The following is a 24,942-nucleotide window of genomic DNA, read 5'->3' as shown; positions in this document are numbered from 1 at the left end:
ATGACACCCCTTCTAATGAATGCATTTTATTTTTAGTTGCACATATTGCTGATACAGATGTACAAATGCACACACACACAGCTTGTCCAGTCGCTGTAGAAAAGTACTGCCAATAGAATAGGACTTTCTGGAGCTGATATACATGAACTTATTGACACTATGCTGCCTAATGCCAGGTGTGGGCTAGAGGGGTATTAGGCCCCCAGTATTGAGCTGTGGAGCAGTGGAACTGTGTGTGGAACTTCTCTTGAATAATGGATGGTGTGCCATCCAATACTTTTAGGATGAGGTGGGTGGTGATGCAATCAAATCCTTACAACAATGCTCCAAAATCTAGTAGAAAGCCTTCTTCATTGACAGTAGTGACAGTTACTCCAACAAAAGCATGATAAAATCTTTTTTAATAGATTTCAGAAAAATTAATGATTGAGCAGGTGTCCCAATACTTTTGTGCATTTAGTGTACATACTTACAATGATAAAATGATACAAATAATTATTTTACACAATATATAGAACAGCATACAGAATGCTAGTTTGCATACGTCATCTTTTTTCTTTGTATTCACTCCGGTCTTGCACAACACTTTAAATTCCTCAACACCAGTGATATATGGACTAATCCCAAACTATTCATTTTATTGCAATATTGTTCATAAGGAGATTGTTTTAGATGGTGTGTAGGGCTGGGTCATGTAGCTGGTAGTTTGTGATATACAATGGTTTGCATATACTAGTCACGTTACGGCCCTTCTGGAACACTCTGGAAGCCAATGTCCAACATTTATTGGTAGTCATTTTTAAAATATTGAAATTCCAGAAGTCTGTATAATGCAAAATAAATGAACCTTCTAACCAATCATAAAATGTTCTATGTTGTCATGACCATCAGGGCCGGCCCAACCCTTTATGGGACCTAAAGCAGATTTTCACTTTGGGCCCCCGAGTACCACCACCTCAGCACCAGATGCTTCATCATTTCATAGGCTACACAGTGTGTGTAACGTACCCACTATCATTAGTGTTATCTGCATTTGTCCAACAGTGGCAGCAGCCAACAGTCAATTTATTAACCTAGTATTGATCTGCCAACAATGAAAATTAATAAATATAAAAATGTCTTTTACCTGTGTGATACCATTTTATTTATCAGTGTTATGCTCTTGGGGGCCCCCTGGTGGTGTTGGGGCCCTAAGCGGCAGTGTAATTTGAGTATTCCTTCGGCAGATGTTTCTGACGAGTGATCTGTGGCTGTTTTGACAAACAAAGCTGTTAATGTGACCCAATGGACATGCATAAACTGTGGTCAGTACAGGAATGATTAGATATTAACCATTTAATATCTCCTAACTCAGAACCATTTACAGCACCTCAATGTTTAACAGTGCATTTGGACTAGTGATTAAGGCAGTGACCCACACTCAGAATAGTGGGTAGCCACCTCAGCACCTGGAGAGCTACTGGGGGTTAGGTGCCTTGCTTAAGTGCACCTTAACTGCTGCTGCCGGTCCTGGGGATCAAATCACCAACCTTCTGGTCCGGTCCCATGCAGTCTTCCCTAACCATTAGGCATAATATTTTCTACATGGACATAAGGTCAGCCAATCATTAGGATTCATCAGAAGATAACAGATTGTAATTGAAAAGTAATTATAATAGGTACTAATGGAATCATACTATGATACTCTGTCCATATCCTTTAACACTGGAACGGCGAGCAGTCTGGAGGTGTTTCATCACAGCATCAGGAATGATCATATTCCACAAAATGTGCATTGTCCAGTCTATTAGGCAGCCCTGCTGTTTTGAATAAATCTCGAGCAGTGACCTTTTGCGCTGACCTTGCCGTTTGACCATTCAGATTTAGTTGGTTTTGACGTTTACATTATTGCAGTGGGCAGAAATACAAATCCACCCCAGTGTGTGCTGGTGGATACTGGTGAGAGAGGGAGAGTGAAGACTGAACAATGCAGAGAGAGAGAGAGAGACAGTGATAGAAGGGTGGGGGATGTGGAGGGGGTGGGATTGTGAAAGTAGCTGATTGTAGGAGGCTCCCACTGTGTGAGATGTGATTGAGGCTGTGGGTGAAATGCGTGATTGTGTCAGATACTGGCTCTCTGTGCTCTCCCACTGCCTCTTTCTTACCAGCTTTCTTCCTTTCTTTCTTTTCCTTTGTTTTCACCCCCCAGACCAAGTATGCAAGCTTTTTCACCTAAATCTCTGCCATTCCTTAGACTCTGCATCTCTCTGTCTCTCTTACGCTTCCTCTCTTAAATGCCATTCCAGACCACCAGCCAAATGTACCAATTTCTTTCATTTAAAAGTGCCAAAGACTGCATATCATCACTGTCCAATGAAAAGCATGCATCTCCTAAACAGTGACTTTACAGGAGAAGGCAAAATTGCTCTTTATTTTGAATGGAAGTCAATGTAATCTAGAGCATTTTCATTGATCCATTCATTCAGAATTATCTACATAGTGTACCTAGCAGCTACATGATTCAAATGATGGAGACAACTAAAAAATCTCCACAGACATAGTAATTGCAACTGTGGTAAATACTGATTTACCCTATGTTTGTCCATTAATATAAATTTCAGGAAGTCATCTGTCAGATTCAACATAAACATGTCTATTTCAGGGTCATGTTGTGATTGGCCTCTGCAGGCCTAGTCCCACCACTTTTGCCTTTGGCTAATCCAACATAACTCAGATGTACCATCACAGAAAAAAAGATTTTCCATTTTTCATTATTTACTGTAACCCGTCAAAACCCAGTTCAAACGGTGAATAAAAAAATCATCATCATGCTGAGCTATATATAACTGCTGATATATATATATATATATATATATATATATATATATATATATATATATATATATATAACTAGTATATATTATTATTGTGATTATGATCAACAAGCCTGTTTACAACCCTGTTATTTTACCTCAGAAAGAAACATGCTGGTTTTTCTTTTACAGAGGCCTTGTGGAATAATAAATGATAAGCTCTGCTTTTATTGGCTGGTTTGCTGCATTTTCTACCACAGTTCCTGAGTCTTACTGGATAGTGCTGCTGTCTTCTTGTTGTGTCCTATTAGTACAATGTACTGTTAGCAAGCTGAAGAGGTTTAACAGGTTAGCAACTCGCTTCTCGGGTCTTTCACCGATTTTACCGGTACAACAATAAGCCGTGGTAGTCTTGAGGTAGTCCGGTTTGTTTAGAGAGAAGAAGTGATAAATGCTAGTGTTAGCTTCTAGCCTCGAGTGGAAACCCCCCGTTTAGTCCCTCACTTTTACTTCCTCACATGCTGAGTGTAAGCTCCCCCTCTGCAGGCACTGGCACAGGACAAGCTGCAGTCTCAAGCTCAGGGTCACGTGGCAACCCGTATTCACATAACTAGCAGTCTAACTAGAGTCTGGAGGTGATGAGCTGCCCTCCAGTATCAGCATCACCATATTCTCACAGTTACATTTACTGTTTCACCAGCTTTGACTAGGGCTTTCACTAGTTGGTGGGCAGTGGTGGCTCAGCGGTTAGAGCTCCAGGCTGTCGATAAGAGGGTTGTGGGTTCGATTCCCGGGCTCGGCAAGCTGCCACTGTTGGGCCCTTGAGCAAGGCCCTTTACCCTCTCTGCTCCCCGGGCGCTGGCGTTGGCTGCCCACCGCTCTGGGTGTGTGTGTGTACTCACTGCCCCTAACACGTGTGTGTGTGTGTGTGTGTGTGAGTGTGTGTTCACTACCAGATGGGTTAAATGCGGAGGACACATTTCGCTGTACAGTGACAAATACGTGCACCTTTACCTTTTTAGTGGACAGGGATTATGTCAACGTTGGGGTCTTTTAAATAAAATAAGTCAAGACTGTGATGTAACAGTTTTGGGGTTTTGCTGTTTTGCTGTTTTGCTGCTCTGTTTTGGTTCTGCTGGATTTCCTTTTGAAGGAGGAACAGCAATGTTTGAGGTTCACAGTTTATAACTTCTATGTAATGAACCTTCTAGGGCCCTGTTTATTAATTTCTGCTACTTCAGCAGTATCAGTATTAAAAATGTAAATGTAAAAATCCCTGATTAAAACTACAGTACTATTAAGATCAAAGTTCAGAAAAACATTCCTTGTGCTTATGATATTCTGCTCACCAGCCCAAATCCAATCACTCCTCATAAAATAAAGAACAAGTGGTGTAGGTTTTCCAACCCAGCCCTTACTGCTGGGCCAACATGAATGGTCATCATTTATGTACAAAAGCCTTTCTCCTCAGGTTCAGCTAATATAGAACAGGCCGTATGACGTCTCGAGGGAGTGTGTATTGCCAGAACAAATGCAAGAGCTTTGCTTGAGAATGCATACCAGGCATTCTTCCCAGGCATACACCCTCTCTCAGTCTCAGAGATGCAGAGCTATTCTTTCCATAAATATATCTGCCTAAAGTGATGGTTCAAGCAATAAATCAAACCAAATGTAGTCAGTAAGCCAGGATGTGCTTGTGCCTGACGTTTGCTTCTTTAAAAAGGTTAAACGAATTATCCATAATCTAATATCTGCTCCAAAACCATGCTGAATTATTTAATTACACTTGTTTACATTGTTTCAGACACACATCAGTTTAGGGCATAGTGAGAAACAATAGTTAGACCTATGAAAAATCCTGATTCATCCTACATTTGTAAAGGTGCAAGTATCTGTCACTGTACTATGTACAGCAAAATGTGTCCTCCACATTTGACCCATCTGTGGTAGTGAACACACACACGCATGTTGCTTAAGGGTATCAAACCCACAACCCTGTCATCAACAGCCCAGAGCTCTAACCACTGAGCCACCACTGCACCACTGGCCATTGATATGGATATTAGTAAGTCATACAAATCATTCATTCAACATAAACATTTCAGGAAGGTCATGCAGTGATTGGCCTCTGCAGGCCTAGTCCCACCATGTTTGACTTTGGCTAATCCAGAATAACTCAGATGTACCATCACAGATTAGGTAACATATATATTTGCATTTTTTACTTTGACCAGTTTAAATAAATCAAGTAAATAAAAAAATTATTTGCTGACACTTAGAGAGTAGCTAGCCAGTATGACAGAATATAATTCAACCTATCCATGGCAGTGAATGCGCCTCTGAAGGCATCCTGTGGTATCTGGCACCAAGACGTTAGCAGCAGATCCTTTAAGTTCTATAAGCTGTGAGATGAGGCCTTCATGGGTCACATCAACGAGCCTTAGGTGCACCTGACCCTTTCACTGGTTGCCTATTCTGGGATACTGTAGATACTGACCACTGAATACCAAAAAAGACTGGTTCTGACCCAGTCGTCTAGCCATCATTATTTGGCTCTTGTCAAAGTGGCTCAGATTCTTATGTTTGTCCATTTCTCCTGCTTTTAACACCTTCATCACCTTCAAGAACTGACTGTTCACTTTCTGCCTAATATAGCCACTCTATGACATATGCCACTGTACATAAATGTATTGGCTAGTTATGGCTGACCACCACAATATTAGAGATGCTAGATGCTAAAAATCTAGAGCTAGATGCTGGGTCATTTGTAAATAATTTTTATATATCTCAGTTTTTCCCCCCTTGATACCTAGCAAGTGCTGCATACTTGTGGTTACTACTTAATTTGTAGCCAGCAGCCTATGTGAGCCTAAGAGGAAGTCCTGGTGTGATAATTTAATGGTACAGTTAAGCAGGTGTCTGGTTATAAGCTTTAATTACTTGGTATCTTCATTAGCCTATTAGCTCCAGAAGAGCTTCTAATACATTTGGAGTTAGGGGAGAAAGATATAACCTCTCCATAAACTCACTTCCCTGCTCTGCTCATGTCATTGATGTGTCATATTTATCTCTCCTCCCTAGTGCTTCCTAAACCTCAAGTGAGCTACAAAACTACATCTCCAGGAGTGATTGAGGCAAACTGCACAGCCGTGGCTCGTCCAAAGGCTGAAATTGTCTGGAACGTGGAGGGGGACAATAGAACCATGGGGCCACCCGTGTCCACGGCCACACCCCAGGATGATGGCACCACGCTGGTCATCAGCACCCTGACTGTACAGGCCGGACTCCTGAAGGACGTGTCTGTCAAATGCCTTGTCCACCACAAAGGGCTGGAGTCTGCCATCGCCGTGTCTATGAACACCAAGAGTGAGTGTGGGGATCTGGGCCTGGTTCTAGAAGGCCAACAGTAATAGTTTGGGGAAAAAGGTGTAAGACTCTTCCTGGTCCATCAGAACTGATACAAGCAATGCAGGCTTGTATCAGTTAGCATTGTGCAAACCGCATGTCTAAATCTTTACACACATGCCACAAACCACAGCAAGTTGTTACAAAATCTTTAATAGACGTGTTTATGGGATTTCTGACACACTCTTATCCATGAAAATCCCAGAGAAAAGGATCGACTTCAGAAAGATGCCATTTGGGAGTCGTAGACATGGGAATTGATACCAAAAGAGCTGATATCCGATTCCAGACATTTGGGAATTGAAAATTTCCTTCAAAGCTTTGGACTCAACTCCACATATAGAAGTGTCTTACATGTCATAATACAGTTCTTTTCTAAATGAGTTAACACAAAGTGCAAGTAATTGCTATAAAAAAACTCTTTAGTTTTCTCTAGTTTTAAAGAGCTGTTTGGAGCAGAAAACTGTCTTCACAACATTTTAGCTTAATTTGTAATTTGTCAATATGTCTTTCTTTATTAAGTTTCTTCTTTAAGACATTATAATAGGAATTAATGCGCAATTACACTGCGCAAAACACTGCGGTGTAGAGTCTCATAACACGATTCCCACACTGAGTTTATGTAGACTTGCAGTAAGCTGTTAACCAATGACATCCCTAAAATAATTTCCTAAAATGGCCCCTTTTCCCCCCACAATCTGCATCATTTTTCAGTTAATTTTACTCATAAGCCCTGGCAGGCCCTGCCTAACTTTGGACTATTTAAGGTCACAGGACTTTGTACCATTGCAAATTATTAAATGTGCTTAAATGTTAATAAAAACAATGGAAAATTAAGAGTGTTCTTAAACTTTTCACCGGTAGTGTTTAATTTATTTACAAAACATTTTATGCTGGCCCATGTGGGGCCTGGTAGGGTTGACCAACTGGACACCAGAAAGTTTTGTCCTCAGGTTCCACATATGGATGCCCACCAGGGTCAATGATGGGACCAGGAGGGGTTAAACATGGGCCCCATCTGGGTCGAACACTGCATACAGGGACTAGATGGGATCCATGTGAGATTAAAGCAGGCTGTAAAGATGGAGCCCATTTGGGAAGCCCAACTGGGCCCCAGTAAGAACGCAAAGCCAGGTGGTATGACCAGGTTTTCCCACTCCTCCATGCAGAATTCTTTAGAAGGTTACTTGCATGCATAGCCTCTGTACCATCAGTTGCAGTACTTTATAATATAATTAATAAATTAATCTATATTAAATGAGTCACTCTGTCAGACTTACATGTATATCTTTGTCTTTCTGAAATCATGTCTTGGTCCAGTATGTGGCTTCTCACTTCCTATGTGTGTGCCTTGTCAGTGGCATGTGGCCTGTGTGTGTTCAAGCACAGAGTGTGTAGAATACAGTGTCTCAGCTCTGGTGTCTCTGTGGTTAACAGTTCATCTTTCTCTTGTGCTTTTCCTGGCTGAAACTCTCAAACAAGCCTGCTTTGGCCAGAAACATCATGCAGCTCTTAACCCAGAAACAAAGAAATTAATACCATCTGATTCTTTAAAGCCAGGTCTAAAAGCTTCTCATGGACAGGGGATGAGTGGAGGGTACAGAGAAATAGAGACATATATATATATACAGTGGGGAGAACAAGTATTTGATACACTGCTGATTTTTCAGTTTTTCCCACTTGCAAAGCATGTAGAAGACTGTAATTTTTATCATAGGTACTCTTCAACTGTGAGTGATGGAATCTAAAACAAAAATCTAGAAAAATACATTGTATGATTTTTAAATAATTAATTTTCATTTTATTGGGGGAAATAAGTATTTGATACACCAGAAAAAGAAACTTCATATTTGGTACAGAAACCTTTGTTTGCAATTACAGAGATGAGACGTTTCCTGTAGTTCTTGACAAGGTTTGCACACACTGCAGCAGGGATTTTGGCCCACTCCTCCATACAGATCTCCTCCAGAGCCTTCAGGTTTTGTGGCTGTCGCTGGGCCACACAGACTTTAAGCTCCCTCCAAAGATTTTCTATTGGATTCAGGTCTGGAGACTGGCTAGGCCACTCCAGGACCTTAAGATGTTTCCTACGGAGCCACTCTTTAGTTGCCCTGGCTGTGTGTTTTGGGTCGTTATCATGCTGGAAGACCCAGCCACGACCCATCTTCAGTGCTCTTACTGAGGGAAGGAGGTTGTTGGCCAAAATCTCACGATACATGGCCCCATCCATCCTTCCCACAATACGGTGCAGTCGTCCTGTCCCCTTTGCAGAAAAGCATCCCCAAAGAATGATGTTTCCACCGCCATGCTTCACGGTTGGGATGGTGTTCTTGGGGTTGTACTCATCATTCTTCTTCCTCCAAACATGACGAGTGGAGTTTAAACCAAAAAGTTATATTTTTGTCTCATCAGACCACATGACCTTCTCCCATTCCTCCTCTGGATCATTCAGATGGTCATTTGCAAACTTCAGACGGGCTTTGACATGCGTTTGCTTGAGGGAGGGCACCTTGCGTGCACTGCAGGATTTTAATCCTTGACGGCGTAGAGTGTTACTGATTGTTTTCTTTGAGACTGTGGTCCCAGCTCTATTCAGGTCATTGACCAGGTCCTGCCGTGTAATTCTGGGCTCATTCCTCACCTTCCTCAAGATCATTGATGCTCCACGAGGTGAGATCTTGCATGGCGCCCCAGACCGAGGGAGATTATCCGTTATTTTGCATTTCTTCCATTTTCTAATAATTGCACCAACAGTTGTTGCCTTCTCACCAAGCTGCTTGCCTATTGTCCTGTAGCCCATCCCAGCCTTGTGCAGGTCTACAATTTTATCCCTGATGTCCTTACAAAGCTCTCTGGTCTTGGGCATTGTGGAGATGCTGGAGTCTGACTGATTGAGTGTGCGGACAGGTGTCTTTTATACAGGTAACGAGTTCAAACAGGTGCAGTTAATACAGGTAATGAGTGGAGAACAGGAGGGCTTCTTAAAGAAGAAGTAACATGTCTGTGAGAGCCAAAATTCTTACTGGTTGATAGATGATCAAATACTTATTTCCCCCAATAAAATGGAAATTAATTATTTAAAAATCATACAATGTATTTTTCTGGATTTTTGTTTTAGATTCCATCACTCACAGTTGAAGAGTACCTATGATAAAAATTACAGTCTTCTACATGCTTTGCAAGTGGGAAAACCTGAAAAATCAGCAGTGTATCAAATACTTGTTCTCCCCACTGTATATATATATATATATATATATATATATATATATATATATATATATATATATATATATATATATATAGATTGAAAGTTCTTCTTTAGTTATCATCTGCCAAGTCTACAGTATTTCTCCTGTTGCAGTGAGTGCTATAACAATGCAAAAAAGCAGCAAATTGGCTTTTAGTCAAACCTGTATGTTTAATAATGTGATATTTAAAGAAGAAGAAAGTTGACCATCGGTAGATTTTTATTTCCAGTGGCACAACATCACCATGACTATGAGATTTGTGTGTTCTCCAAATGTGTGCGCAAGATCACTCAAACCCCCACTCAAAAAATCACAGTGCATCCAACAATAGGCCAGATTATTTTACTGGAAAACTTTATCCTCGGGTTCCACATTGGCCCCACATACAGATGCCCACCTGGGTCTGTGATGGGACCAGGAGGGGTTAAACATGGGTCCCATCTGGGTTGTACATTGCATACAGGGCCTAGATGAGACCCATGTGAGATTAAGGTGGCCTGTAACAATGGGGCCATTTGGGAAGCCCATCTGGATTCCAGTAAAAATGTATGTACATGTTCTTCACTTTGTGGCATAATGTGAATGTGGCAGTTGTTCTTTATATTGAATCCAAATTTTATGATTAGCAGACCAATAGAAATGCTCCAAAATTACTTAATAATAATAACATTGATTTGAATGGACTTCCATTGAAAGTAAATACGACTTTTTTCTTCTCCTGTAAAGTTGCAATTTTGGAGATACAAGGCTTTTGCACTACAGCGATGACATGCTCCATGCATTCTAAATAGTATAGTGGCACTCAGGCTGTGGTCTGCTGTACATGTGGTGTAGCCCTTTTTCTTTCTCTTAGCTCACTCATTGGTTGTTCCCTGAATCACTTGCTGAGTTATGCCACTGACCCACTCGCAGTACTGCACTCATTCACATTTCCAGTCATAAACAGGAGCTCAGCTGAAAGGCTAAAGGCCAAAGGTTGAACCGCCTCCCCTTCTCACACTACCAGATCTTCTGTCCTGTCCATTCCTTCCAGACGAACTCCTGACCTAGAGTTTGCCTGTCAAAATTTTGTCACATTTTGCAGATCATGTGTTCTGTGATGTGATTTATTCAAGGGAACAACATTTCCATTTGCTACTCTTAGCTGTTGCTTGTTTCGGACATAGGCCAGCTGGGCTTTTCTGCCACTGTTCACTGTTCTAAGGAATCCATGAATCTGTCTGAAGAATCATGAGAACAAATACAGGCCAGAGAATGACTCAAAGATGAGTGATTCTAAAGAACTAATATTGGATATGCAATGTGGTTGTTATTGGTGTATTAATACAGTTGAACGGGTTTAAAATAGTAGACAGATACAGTATATGTACACTATATGTACACTATATGTCTTTTGGAAGGAGTTGGGGAGTTAGGGATAATGAGGTGCGGTGGTGATCATCCAACATCCTGACCTTGCTGATGCTCTTGTCGCTGAATGCAATCAGATCCTCACAGCAATGCTCCTCCAAAATCTAGTAGAAAGCCTTCTTCTTCTCTGGACAGTAGAGACAGTTACTCCAACAAAAGCAGGATCAATGTTTTAATCATCTTGATTTCAGAAGAAACAGTGAATATAGTATATTTATAATATTTATAATATAGTGTCGTGAAAATTGAGTTAATTAGCATAATAATAGATATGTTTCTATTAAACTGACTTCCTTCTTCTCTCTCTGTCTCACTCTCTCCTTCTCAGTTGGAACAGCTCTGGCCATCTTGATCTCTGTGACTGCAGTAGCCTTTCTGCTGGTCATCTGTCTATGTATCTGCCTGTGGAAGTGTGTACTACGTAAAGATGGTGAGTCCCCTTTATTTTAGTGAGCAAAACCACACTCCAGGCTGTGGTATGCACTTAACAGTGAAGAAAGGAAGTCATATTAGATGCACTCCTTCCAGAGGATATCTCATTCTGCTACTACAAGAAGTACTGCATTCTATCCTGAACCAATAGCTCCCAACCTATAGCATGGTCTTGTAACCCAGCTCATGAGAAGCAGCAGGGTCCCCAAAACAGGGGCTAAGCAGTGATAGTGTAGACAAATAAACTAGGGGACAGAGCTTGAGATTGGTGATTGGAATAGAACATGTACATTCGGGATTGGTTGTGATTGGCCATAATACAAAGGGTAGCTCCCATTCCCCATTTCGTTGGCAGGGCAATGAAAGTAGGCCCTGGGCTACCCATGCCTATTGGTGGCTGTGGCTGTCACAGATAATAGGCGCTCATCATATGGCTAAAAAAAAATCTGAAAGGCTTTCATCAACTCCAATTCACACCTCAGCACAAACATCAGCACCTCTCCTCTCAACTCTGACTGCGACCCAGCCAACCATCCAGCCTGCAGCGAAGATCTGTGAACAGGATATGCATCGACTTTGCAAGAGACAAAAAGTGAGAAAGGCACCAGGCCCAGGTGGTGTTTCACCATCCTTTCAGAAGTTCTGCACTGCAACTTGCACCTGTCTTCACATAGATTTTCAACAGATTACTGGAGTTGTGTGCAGTACCCTCCTCCTCAGACATCAAACAGCAATGCTCATCTCCAAGAAACAACCAGCACCAGAATAAATGACTACAGACCCATCGCTCTGACCTCTGTAGTGCCAGTCTCTCTTTTGAGAGACTGGCACTGACACAGTCAAAGGACATCAAAAAGCCCATGTTGGACTTTGCAGTTTCCGTATCAGGTTAGCAGGCCTGTGGATGATGTGCTGAACATGGAACTTCACCTACCATCTTTCACCAAGTCGACTAGCCAAAGATACATGGCAAAATCCTTTGAAAATCCATGATTTAAGCTTATTGATTCATCATCATTTCAGAACTACTCTACAAAAAACAGTGGATCACCAGTTTCCTCAGAAGCAGAGAGAAGCTTGTGGCACTTGAACAGTCAGTACTGGCACCCAACAAGGATGTGTGCTCTCCCCACTGCTGTTCGCTCTGTACACCAATAACTACACCTCCATGGACCCCTCTGTCAAAATCCTTACTTTGCAGACACCAGTCATTGGCCTTATCCAAGATATTGACAAGTCTGCTTTCAGACAGTTGGCTGAACAGCTGTTCATCTAGAGCAGTCACAACAACATGGAGCTGAACATGTTCCAAAGACTGGAGATGACTTCAGACTTTAGAAGATGTCTCCCATCCTTGACAAGACTGTGAAGGGTGTAAAATCCTTCAGCTTTCTGGCAACTACAGTCACCTGTAGTGGGAAATCAACATTAAATCCGTCACATAGAAAGCCCACCAGAGGATACACTTCATGTCCCAGCTGAAGAAGTTCAAACAGACTCACGAACTGCTGATTCAGATCTACACAGCCATTGTTGAGTTGATCAGCACCGCCTTCATCACAGTCTGGTGCAGTTCTTCCACCAAACACAACATTCACAAAATGCAAGGCATCATCAGACCTGCAGAGAACGCCATCAGTGTTCACCTGCCCACCCTAATAGACCCGCCAACCTCCAGAACAAGGAGGTGTGCGTGTCGAGTTGGGTGGGTTGGTGAACACTGATGGTATGTATGAAGAGATGCTGCCTATTAACATTCCTATACTCAACCCTTTCTGTTTTTATTCCATTGTATCTCTTACTTATCTTACCTCTGCTACTCAGCTGCTGTTTTTTAGATCTCTTGAAATACACATTACAAATGTATGTGTGTATATATGAAAGTCTGACAGTGTGCATATATGTGGTAGATCCCATATACTGAAGTCTGCATTAGTCCAAGTGGTCCAAGATTGTTCAAGCAGGAGTTAACACCATTGGGTTCATTAATTTTTTACTGTAAAAAAATTCATCACTGGATGCTTAAAGCCTGTATGACTGAAAATTGGCTTTTGGGAAACTAGTAAATAACTCCATCACTGCAGTGTGATGAATGTAGTGTAATGCTGTAGGCCAGAGACTGAGATTTAACAGATTCTACACAGCTGGCCTCATGTCCTCATGCTGGTCAGTAAGAGCTTGTGTGTGTGTGTGTGTGTGTGTGTCTGTGTGTGTGTGTGTGTGTGTGTGTGTGTGTGTGTGTGTGTGTGTGTGTGTGTGTGCTTGGCATCGGTTTGCTGTAATGCTTCTGTGAAATGTAATTTTCACTGTGGATTTGGGAAGTAAGATGAAGATGTGCCTGGAGTCAAATCTCATTACTGCTATTCCTTAAATAACTGTGTGTGTGTGTGAGAGAGAAAAATCTAAGCAATCTAAGCAACGCAAACACAATGGCTGGTTAGTTGTTCACAAAACCTTACTACTAGAGAGGGCATTGATATGATTTCCAGTATCTATACTGAAAAAAATAATGATCTTTAGAATGTACATGCTTCAGGTGTGTCGGTTGAAATGAATAAAAGACACAATTCTTAAAACATTAACATAGCAGCAACTGGTGAAGTACTGTACTAGAGCTGCAGTTGTTTAATTGTAGTCTAATCACTTAATCCCAGAAAGACCAAATGTGAAAAGAAACTGAAAAAAAGATGCTGGAATTTATTGCTATTTTTGAAGGCCCATCGTCACACCTACCACCACAGCCTAACTGTGCTTAGCTTATACTTGACCAAATAAAATATGTTTATACAAAATTAAATATTATACAATAAATATATTTTTTATATCATATATATATTATCAATATATTTTAACTGTTTCCGATTTCCCTGTCATACCCAAAAGTGTTGCTGTCTTTTTCTGGGTTCTCTTGGTGTCCAGTCGGCATGGTGTGCTATTAGCTACCTGAAAGGAGCCCTGGTATTGGTTTTAGGCCTTTATAGGCTCCAGAGGTGTCCCTGCCCTGGTTAAAAGCATCAATGTCTGCTTCAGATGGCTAATATTAGCTTTAAGCAGCTCCAGACTTGCCCTTGGTCTGGATAACAGCATTGATGTCTCCGTTGGACGGCTAATATTAGCTTTAAGCAGTTCCAGGGGTGCCCTAGTGCTGGATAACAGCATCAGTGTCTGCTTCAGTTCGTCTAGCATTAGCTTTTAGCCTTTTAAGCCTCGCCTCCATATTCTTCTGAAGTAGCTGTTGCATGTAGCTTCAAAAGGCTTAGCTGGGTATATGTTAATTTTTGGGGTATAAACCTAATGATTCAAGAGTGTTATGCAACAGTTTTCGGATTTTATGCAACAGTTTTGGCCAGTTTTATAGTTCAGTTTTAGTGACATGGTTTTTGCTCTTGAAGGAGAAACAACAGTCTTTAAGGTCTACAGTTATGTTACTTCTATCTACCAACAAGGACAATACAGTTTTTCATTCTAGAGCACCTTTAAGACTTCTGAGAAAAGCAGAAGAACTACGTTCTCACAGTTTGGTTTGAACTCACGTGTCACTGCTGGGTGGCTGAGCTGTTGGAGTTTCTGGCTAAGCTTCAGCACGAGGGTGGCGCTCTGCCCCCGGTTGGAAACATGGCTGCTGTTTTTGCTGTAAAAGAAGCAGGAAGGTGGGTGAGCAGCACCAGCTCAGCCACATCACATTTTCCCAAAACACACCAGCCATGGTCGGAGTGTTCCCATCATTTTTGACTGACGCTCAGATTTTCATTTCAGACGCTCTGACGTTTTGAGCAGTTTCATGTACTCTTTCAGTGGGACAGTGATTAGAAGTTGTCAGTCTCAGCTGGGGAACTACACTGGACTTCACAGACGCTTTCTCAACCCTGGTACTATGTAGGGTAAAACCCAGCACTGGGGTTATTCACATTGTCTATGTAAATAAAGTGATGTAAAATCCCATAAAGCCAAATGTAGACCTGAAAATATTAAAGCCATGATTACTTCACACTGAAACATCTTTTTCCACTTATGGGTTTACCCATAAGAGGCTTCTGGGAAACATTTGCCCAGGGTAATTTGAGTTGCCTTATTTGATTTAGCTGTGTGATATGAACTTGTGATATGAAAAACCTCTTATCCCATAATGCTGGTTTTATAGAGAAAGGGAGTCTTTAATGAACATCAGTGCAGTGAGATTTGATTTTAAGCACCTTTAGATAATCTCTATTGGTCCCTTTATCAGGAAGTGTTCACACAATGTAACGGGTGGGTCACAGATAGATAGTGTAAAAACTTTTTCACTGTGAATAATCGCGGCTTTAAAATGTAAAAGCCTGGCAAAACAGCTCTGGCAAATTCTACAGATACCACAGATAGTTCGTGCAAAAACTGAAACTGCTATTACTGATAAATGCCAGACTAACTGCCAGCCACTGTGGTTTGTGGTTCCCACCACAGATGTGTTTTTGACTGGGCTTGTGTGACAGGGAGCAGGATCAAGCCAAGGCACTTTTTCTGTAATGCAGGAAAATATTACAATGTGCCAGAAAGTTCAAGAAAAGAATTTAGATAATGCACAAACAAACCCTGTGGCAATTCCTCACAGTTCACTGGCTAATGCCATCAGGTTTTATAGTTTTGCAGATATTCTCTTACTCATTCATAAACAGCACTTTTTTCTCCTCTATTTTCATCTTGATCGCCCATTCAGTGACAAAGCAGCAGGTGTCAACACCCTACTTTTAATAATCAGTGCTTAAAACCACATAGCTGTCATGGATATGGAGCTTGAAGGTGGAGGCAGACGTAAATGCAGGTACTTTAATAAACACAAAACAAAACAAGGAAAACTGAAACAAAAGAAAGTGGAGACCTGAACAAACACTGGGAAACTAATCATAGAGGCAAAAACACAGGAACCAACCCACTAGACAGACAGAGAGACAGACGGACAGGCCATGCCAACAAACTGTGAACTGCCATGAACAGGTAAACAAACACTGGAACAAATGAACTACTTATACAAAGACCAACAAGCAACACCTGAGACCAACAAGAGGGTGGGGCCACAGAGGAGGCACAGGTGGGAACACTAATGACAAAGTGGGGCTATAGGCCGGAGACAAGAAACAAATATAAACAGAGGGCAAAATTGAGACGAAGACCAGAAAGGAAAAAGGACACAAGGGCAGGACAAAGATACCTGTTACAATAGCCATGTCCCTGTAGGATGTTTTTTTTTGTACCCAATTTGTGCCCATTTTACATTATGTTTAGTTAACCTCCTTAAACTACTCGGAACCACCAGAGGTTCCTGGCATTCTTCCCCCACTATCATAACTTAGGAACAGCTCTGCCAGTTCGCATGTAGTTGCGGATTAGTAATTATTTGTGTAAAGTATATATAGTCTTCCCAGGAATGGACACCCTCCAAAAATCTCTTGAAGAACAGGGTGCAATATCAAAGAGCCAAAAACTGCAGGCCTGTCTTGTCTCTGCTTGGGTCAGTGTTCAACCTTCGGAAAACACTTGGCAAGACTGGAATCCATGCAGTGCACTGAAAACCATTGCTAACCAAGAAGCATATAAATACTTGAGTGAGGTTTGTTAGGAAACACTGAATTCTCTGCATTAAGCACTGATGAATCTTAAGTTAAACTTTTTGGCTAACACAGGCTCCGTTATGTCTGTTATTTCATACCTACTGTAAAACATGGTGATGTTCTGCTCTGAGTCAGAGATTTCTTCAGGAGTTGGGTCATGCAACAAGACAATGATCTAAAGCACACAAGCAAGTCAACCTCACAATAGTTAAAAAACAAGAAATTTTATTTAATTATTTTTTTAATTGGCCTGGTAAAATCCTGGCCTTAAACCCAGTTGTGTGTAAATATATTTAAATGTCATTGCAGGACCTGAAAAACACACTTAATGCTCAAAGGCCTAGGAAGACACACTGAAGCACATTGAGCTGAAGCAGGTCTATTAAGAGTGGGCAGAAATTCCTCCACTGCTCTCCTATTGTAAGAACATTATTAATCTAACAGGCCTTTCCAAGGTGTTTCTGAGGCCAGCGATAACATTCAGAGCCTTTGAAATTGACAAACCTCTTAATTTCACAAGAGATCCAGCGAGACTCTACTTTAGGTAATGTTTTCTTTTAATATGTTAACTGGTGTGTTTTTAGAGCTCACAGAGATGAGAAGTTCCACAATTGGCTCTTAAGGGCTGGGAGTGAGTGCTTTCTCCAGCCATTTCCTGCCAATGTAATCTATGGTCGCCCCATCTCCCTTTCCTGTAGTTACATATGTGCACATGTATTTAACTCTTTGTGAGGACCCAATGCACTTTACATGACTAATGACATGGGCATTTTGTTATTCATGCAGCTTTATGAGACAAAACTGAAAATTGTAAGTGTGTGTGTGTGTGTGTGTGTGTGTGTGTGTTTCAGTGCACAAATGTATATGTAATCCTCCATCATAGAGGTCACAGTTGACCCAAAGGGGCTTCTGGGAAATCTATGTAATATAGGGCAGGGGAACGTTCACACAGAGACCACACAGCCCTTCAGCAAAGACACCACCACAGCTACCCTGCATGCTGAAGGACCCACTTCAAAGTGCAACATCTAAACCTTTCTTATATATATATATATATATATATATATATATATATATATATATATATATATATATATATATATATATATATATATATTACACTGATCAGGCATAACATTAGCACCACCACTAACAGGTGAAGTGAGGGGGTTTTGTGTGGTTTTTCTGTTATGCAGTGGACGGTAACTACAAAAAGCAGTCCAAGAAAGGTACTGCCTGTGAACCAGCAACCAGGTCATGGGCACATGAGGTGCCAGATACCAGAGGACGTGTGGTTAGATGTATTATGGTGTTCTGTGTTCAGGAGTTCTGACTGATTTGAAAACAAATTTATTAATTCAACCAAGACCTGTTTAGTGAGCCTTGATTTTGCAAGTAGGTGATGTACAAAGTAATGTAAATCCACACTGAATAAATGCCACTTTAAATAGAAATGATTACAGAGAACAGAGATTCCTGAAGACCTCAGAAAGAAAGGCTGGGAATGTTTATTAGACTGAAAAGGTTACAGAGCCATTTCCAAGGCTTTAGGGGTTTCACAACTACAATCCAAAGTTTTACAAAACTGTCCAAACTGAGAAAGTTTGGAACAACAGTCTTCCCAAGAATGGACATCCTCCCAAAATCTCTTGTGGAGCAAGTCATTTAGTGACAAATACCAAAAGAACAACATCTAAAGAACTGCAAGCCTCTCTTGTCTCAGCTAATGATTTACCGATGACAAAAATACTGGGCAAAAATGAAACCCATGGAAGAGTAGAGCTGCGGAAACCACTGCTAACCAAGAAAAATAGAAATGCTTGTCTCTGATTCGCTAAGAAACATCTAGATGATCCTCTTGAGTGTACTTTCATTTACTACTTTGGAAACAATCTGCCACCACTTGATATCTGGAAATTCAAAACCACCCACACTTCTTCAGTAAAATCTTTGCTATCTTTTCTACCTACACACTTCTCCCTACCCTCTTAACCACATCTAGCTCTTGAGTAATGCCACACAGACCTCCCAGTGTGGTTTAGGACACAATATGACTTGCTGCAGTCTATAAAAATACACTGGACACAAAAATGACAAAAGAACATCTACTTACAGTCCTAATCCAATTTAGTAGAATCATTATCCATAACATTAGCACAGACTCCACAAGACCTCTGAAGATGTCCTGTGGTATCTGGCACCAAAGTGTTAGCAGCAGACGCTTTAAGTCCTGTATTTTGGGAGATGGGGCCTCCATAGATAACATCAATGAGCCTAAGGTGCCCATGACTCCTTCGACAGTTCATTGGTTGTTCTTTCTTGGACCACTTTTGGTAAGTATCGATTATTGTGTACTGGGAAAGACCTGCCTGATGTTTTGGAGGTGTTCTGACTCAGTTGTCTAGCCATCACAGCCTGGTTCTTGTCAAAGTGGCTCAGATTCTTATGCTTGACCATTTTTCCTGCTTTTAAAACATCATCACCTTCAAGACCCGACTGTTCCCTTGCTCTATTGTTTAATATATTGTTGCTGTCCAATGAACATGTATTTTCAAAGTGGTGAGTTTACAGGAAAAGGCAGAATTGATCTAACCACAAAGCTCTTGGCATGGTTTATCAGGGAAGTGGTTGCCTCCATGCTCTTTGCCCCAAATACCCCCAACACTGATCGTTGTTCCACCTGGTGGTCTCTGCCAACTAAGTGTTTTTCCTGTCTGAATGGTATTTCTAGTCTGTAGTACTAGGCCTGCTCTGACACACCCACAGACTAATTACACAAACTCCAGCACTTTCTCGCTGTTCCTGTTCAAATAAAGCTGGAAGGGTTGTTTCTGGATGATAACATGGCCTGTGTTTAAATGTACTGGATGTGGTTCTTGTATGTGCTGGGGTGGGCGTCCAGCGGGGGCTGTTGAAACAGGAAATTACGGAGAGGAGAGACAGGTTGTGGTTTATACATAGTAAGACCTCCTGCACTAAATGCACCCCCACGGAGTAGATCAAACCAGTTTCTTATCATGTGTGGTTTGTGAATGCGTGAAACAAGAAATCACTCACTGGCTGCTTTTATTTACTTTTATTTTTATCCTTTTCATCGACTCCTTCCAACCACCACAGTCTTACTTGCAAAGGGTTGATCTGATGGCAGGTGTTTGTTCCAACAAACAGGACTGATTACAGTAGTGGAATTCGATGCAATTCTGCTCGATTTAACTGCAGAACCCCTTTACACCTTTTACACCAGGCTGAAGTGACTCAAAACTGATTTTTTACCTTAATGTGACACAGATCTGATTTTTTTTAGGGCTGCATGGACATGTTAAACCTGAGCTTTTCAAATCTGATTTAAGTCACTTTGGCTATATTCAGACTCCCAGCCCAAATCTGATATTTGGCTTGATTTGGATAGTTTTTGATCTAGACAGCCAAGAAATCATGCAATCCAAATATTTGCAAAGTGGAATCAAACCCCATTTGAAAGTGATTTGAATTCTCATTAGAATCAGATTTGTACAGATGCAATGCGACAGATTTGTACATCGCAATGCGACAGACAGCAATCGTGTCAAATCCAGAGCAATTTGAGAAACACACCAGATTTCCGCACGCAACATAATTGTAAATGGCCAGATCGGATTTCATGAATGTTTTTGCCTGTATGCATGTACTTAGTGCTGTCCTCATCAGCCAGTACTGGCAACAACATGCATAAACACAAGATGTGGTCACCAAGTCAACACCAGAGACAGCCGGAAGTGGTTGAGTAGGTACCAGTGTGCTCTCGTCTGTTTGTTTACGTAGCCATGTGCCCATTTGTCCTAGTCTCTCCGCTTTTGTCCCACCTTTTGCTTAGTTTTTAAAGTCAAAGTCAAAGTTAAATTTACTAGTATAGCGCTTTTTACAACTGTTGTTGTCACAAAGCAGCTTAACATAATGAGTAATAAGGAAAATACAGAAAAAAGAAATAACATAAGACAGGAAAGATCCAAGACCCCCAGTGAGCAAGCCAATGGCGACAGTGGCAAAGAAAAACTCCCTCAGAGTTTTGGTTAACAAACCATCTATACTGTTTAACTGCTCTGATCAGAATTATAATATAATAATCATGGTGTAGTAGAACTTAAACGTAGTCATGGCAGTGATGGCCAGAGTAATGATAGTTAATAGTGCTAATATTAGTAGTGGCCATTTCTTTTAAATAGAGTCCATTTAGGTTTTAACATGGTCATTAGGCAGGTAGCAGTGGTAGGAGGGTGTGCCACTGGTCTGACATGGGTGGTGGTGGGGACGGGGCATGCTGGTTGGACTGGTAGGAGGCAGATTGTCTGACGCAGGTAGCGGGGACCTCAGCAGGCAATCTTCCAGCAGGTCGGGCTGGGTGACCATTTACTCTGAGAAGGTAAATAGAGTTAGTTCTGTGAGGATTTTATAGAGAGCAGAGAATGTTGAGCAGTATCAGAGTGTGTCTGACGACTCCAGCAGGTCTGACTATAACAGCCTAATGAAAAGGAGAGAGCCAGAAGGTAACACAGACATGGGAGCGGGTGTACCTTTTCTCTTCCTATGCCACCCTTTTTATCCCTGTCAGGTGTTGCCTGTTTGTTTCTGTATAAGAAGCCTTTTGATTTATTCGGTCAATGTCAGGTCTTATGTGTTATATATACATCCTCATGTATATAAATAAATGCTCATTGTTAGATGTTCTATTGGTTCCTGCCTCAGTCTAGTCAATTTAGTTCCATGGTTGGCCTTTTGTTCTCCTTTAAGGACCATGTTTGTATAAGATACACAGGTTATTAAGACCTTAATAATGATGAAACCTCTCTGTGTGTATGTATTTACAGACTGAAGCACGCCAACCACATGAGGTTCCTGAAGAAGACAACGATGAGCTTCAGCTCTAAACCAGAGAGAATGTTGAGAGCACAGAGACCCTGCCTCATCCTGCAGAGCCATGCACTCAGCAGTGATACTCCTCAATATGACCAGCCAAGTTCATTTGGCTTGTCTTCTAAACCACACACTGTCCGGAGACAAAAAACAACATTCTGCACTATATTGTTATATAGTGGAGCTTAATTGTAGTTTCAAAAAACTAATAGGATCTGTAAGTTTAATATATACTTTTGTTACTGTCACACAAAAATGCATGCATCTCCAAAATTACAAAAGTCTATTGATCCATTCATCTTGAAACTTTGACACAATGTAACAAACAAATGCCAGACTCACTTTTTTGTCAAAACATGAAAACCTGCAAAAATGGAGACACAATGTTCTTGTATGACAGTGATGATATCTATCTAATAATCATATTTTATATAATAGATATAATATTTTAATATTAAGCAATCTATTTTTTGTAGTATTTTGTATAGTATACCCAGGGCTTTGTGTTCACTTAGATTTGACTTATGATAGCACTTAACACGCACACACACACACACACACACTTAAACACACACGTTCTTTCCCCCAAACAGTTCCCTTTACTGGGTTCATTATATACGTGACCCAGGGCTATTCCAGAAAGTTGCTGGTATAAGACTAAATAAAATAGCTGTTTTGGTGGCAAATCTGTCCTGTAACCATATATTCTGATTTATAAATAGTGTAGTATCACAAACATTGTAAATAGGAACATCAGCTGTCTGTAAAAAATGGTTGTAAATTGCTAACTTTTCTTCATCACTTGCAACATGAAACAGGATGCATGCACAAATAAATGGAGCTGTGGCTCTCGTAAACAGGGCTTGTTGCGGTTGTCATGTTCAGAATCAAATATGTTAAACCTTGCTGATCAGAAATGTAACTTAACTGTGCCATAGAATACATTTAATGAGTGTTTAAGTCATTGTTTGGTGCTTAAGTAGTAAGTATGTGACTTTGGTTGGGTAAAAATCCTCAGATTCAGTTTTATAAGACTATTTACCACCCTGTTATTTTGCCTCAGGCTGAAACAAACATCCTGGTTTTCCTTTTACAGAGGATTTGATGAAACAGTGATAAGCTCTGCTTCTACTGCCCGGTTTACGCCACCGTGACATTTCATGGTAGATGCCTAGCCTGGTCTAACCTAGCATTATTTTAGACCTGTATTAAGAATTGCAATTAATGCCATTTTTGTTTTGTAATTATTTAGAGTCTTACTGGAGAGTGTTGCTGTCCTCTCTAGATCCTCTTGGTGTCCACTCAGCACTGTGTACGGTTAGCCAGTTAAAAAGATTATAGTAGGGTCTGGTAGGGCTAGCTTTTAGCCTAGCACCTAGGCTCTCATTGGGATCTTGTCTTGTTTTTGGCTCTTTCTCCAAGCAGTGTTTCACCTGCTCGGCTAGCATTTGTAGCCTTTTTTGCCTCACCTTCATATTCCCCCAAAGTAACTTTTGCATTTAGCCTCGAGAGGCTTTCTCTAGTGGGCTGTGTTTGTTCATTTTGGAGCTGTAAATATAAAGAGTCCGGACTGATGTGAAGGTTTTGGAGTTGGGTCATTTTACAGCTCTGTTTTACTTACTTATGTTTTGCTTCTGAAAGAGACAGCAGTGTTGGAGGTTCACGGTTTGTCACTTCCATGTAAATGAACTCTCATTATTCAGCTCTGCTAAGATAAACACTTGTCTCCCTTTTAGAGCACCTTTAAGTGTGTGTGAAAGTGAAAGAGTGTGAAAGGAGCTTAGCGAGATTATGAAGCTGTTGAAACACTGATTCTGTTTTTGCGTCATTGCGTCAAGTGTGTGTGTGAGGCATAGTGTTTGTAGACAGGTCAGGTCTTTGTGCTCTTGCTGTGTGAGCAGCAGCGTGCAGGCGATGGCATCAGCTGATGCAGCAGTGGGCGTCAGGAGAGGACCGTAATGGTGCCAAGTGTTCCAGTGCAGAATGCATTAGCCTCAGTGGGTGGGTCGGGGGGGCGGGGGGGTCTATCTGTCTATGTGTATGGGTGTGTGTGTTCAGTATGAAAAATTGGGAAATCTTTTATTCTAATCTGTAAGTCATTGGATTGTTAACAGTGTTGTATGGTACAGAAACATTGGGCGAAGGGTTATACCCAGTGGCATATTAGTATATCGTTATCATCATGATTAGTATCATATTATCACCTGATTTACAGTGTTTGTGCCTTAATTATGTATAACAAATGTAGATCTGCAAACATAAAGCTTTGTTCTTTACCGGAAATCTGAACTTGGGCTCTGCAGTTCAGTGTGTCTTTGGTTAAAGGGGTCTTTTGTAACTGTTGTTTTGCACTGCTACTGAAATCAACAGACTGTGACTCAAATCATGTTTCTTTAGTTATTTCAGTGTGTCAATGTTTGATATACATGCATTTTACACTCGGAACGGCTCAGTTTCTGCAGTATTCTGGAAAATGGTACTGACTGGAAGCCAAAACAACACATTTTGTGTCATTATTGCAAGAGAGAGATTTATGTGCCACCTAGGCCTTTCACAGGAACTATTTTATGTCTCAATAAATGATGATATTGTCATTTCAAGGTCATTGTAAGGCCAGAGGCTCGTTAGTTTTACATATCTTACAGCAGCTTTGGCTGAGTTTGAGTCTGGTATGGTACAAAACTGACAAACAGACAGCATGTTTTCTTTTGAAACAGTGAAATCCAACACAGCGTTTCTGCAACTGCGCATGAGGTCAGGCACAGTGCACATGGTGGTCTGGAACCCTTTAGTGATGCTGGTTTTACAATGGATGTAACAAACACATGTCACAGGGTGAAAGCAGTCTCTATTTGTCTTGTGTTGGAATAGGAGTTACAAATGTAAGATGTATGGCTTGAACAGTGTGAAAGACTACAGCAGTAGTAAAGCTGTATTCCACACTATTACAGTTAAACTTTGGCAGTTAATCCATGGTTCACATGACCAAAGGAGGATGGGTTTCCATTTTTAATCCTTTGGTTCCTCTTAAGGTTTCTTCCTCTCGACCCGAGGGAGTTTTTCCTTGCCACTCTTGGCACTAGCTTGCTTAAAAGAGGCTCGGACCCGGATCTCTGTAAAGCTGCTTTGTGACAACATCTGTTGTAAAAAGCTATATAAATAAAATTGAATTGAATTGAA

At 41.0% G+C, this 24,942-nt stretch overlaps 1 protein-coding gene across 1 annotated transcript in view; it reads left to right on the top strand.

Moving 5' to 3' along the window:
* LOC140560867 (poliovirus receptor homolog) overlaps positions 1-24,942 on the top strand; it is a 33,578-nt gene extending 8,636 nt beyond the window's left edge. Inside the window, exons 6-8 of the mRNA XM_072685489.1 lie at positions 5,874-6,158; positions 11,184-11,285; positions 21,717-24,942. Coding sequence (XP_072541590.1) covers positions 5,874-6,158; positions 11,184-11,285; positions 21,717-21,721 — 392 coding nt within the window. The 3' untranslated portion in view covers positions 21,722-24,942. The remainder of the gene's footprint in view (positions 1-5,873; positions 6,159-11,183; positions 11,286-21,716) is intronic.

Source organism: Salminus brasiliensis, chromosome 8, assembly GCF_030463535.1.
Source record: "Salminus brasiliensis chromosome 8, fSalBra1.hap2, whole genome shotgun sequence".
Taxonomy (NCBI): Eukaryota; Metazoa; Chordata; class Actinopteri; order Characiformes; family Bryconidae; genus Salminus; species Salminus brasiliensis.
Note: the sequence above shows the minus strand (reverse complement) of the source record. Positions and strands in the feature narration are given on the sequence as shown.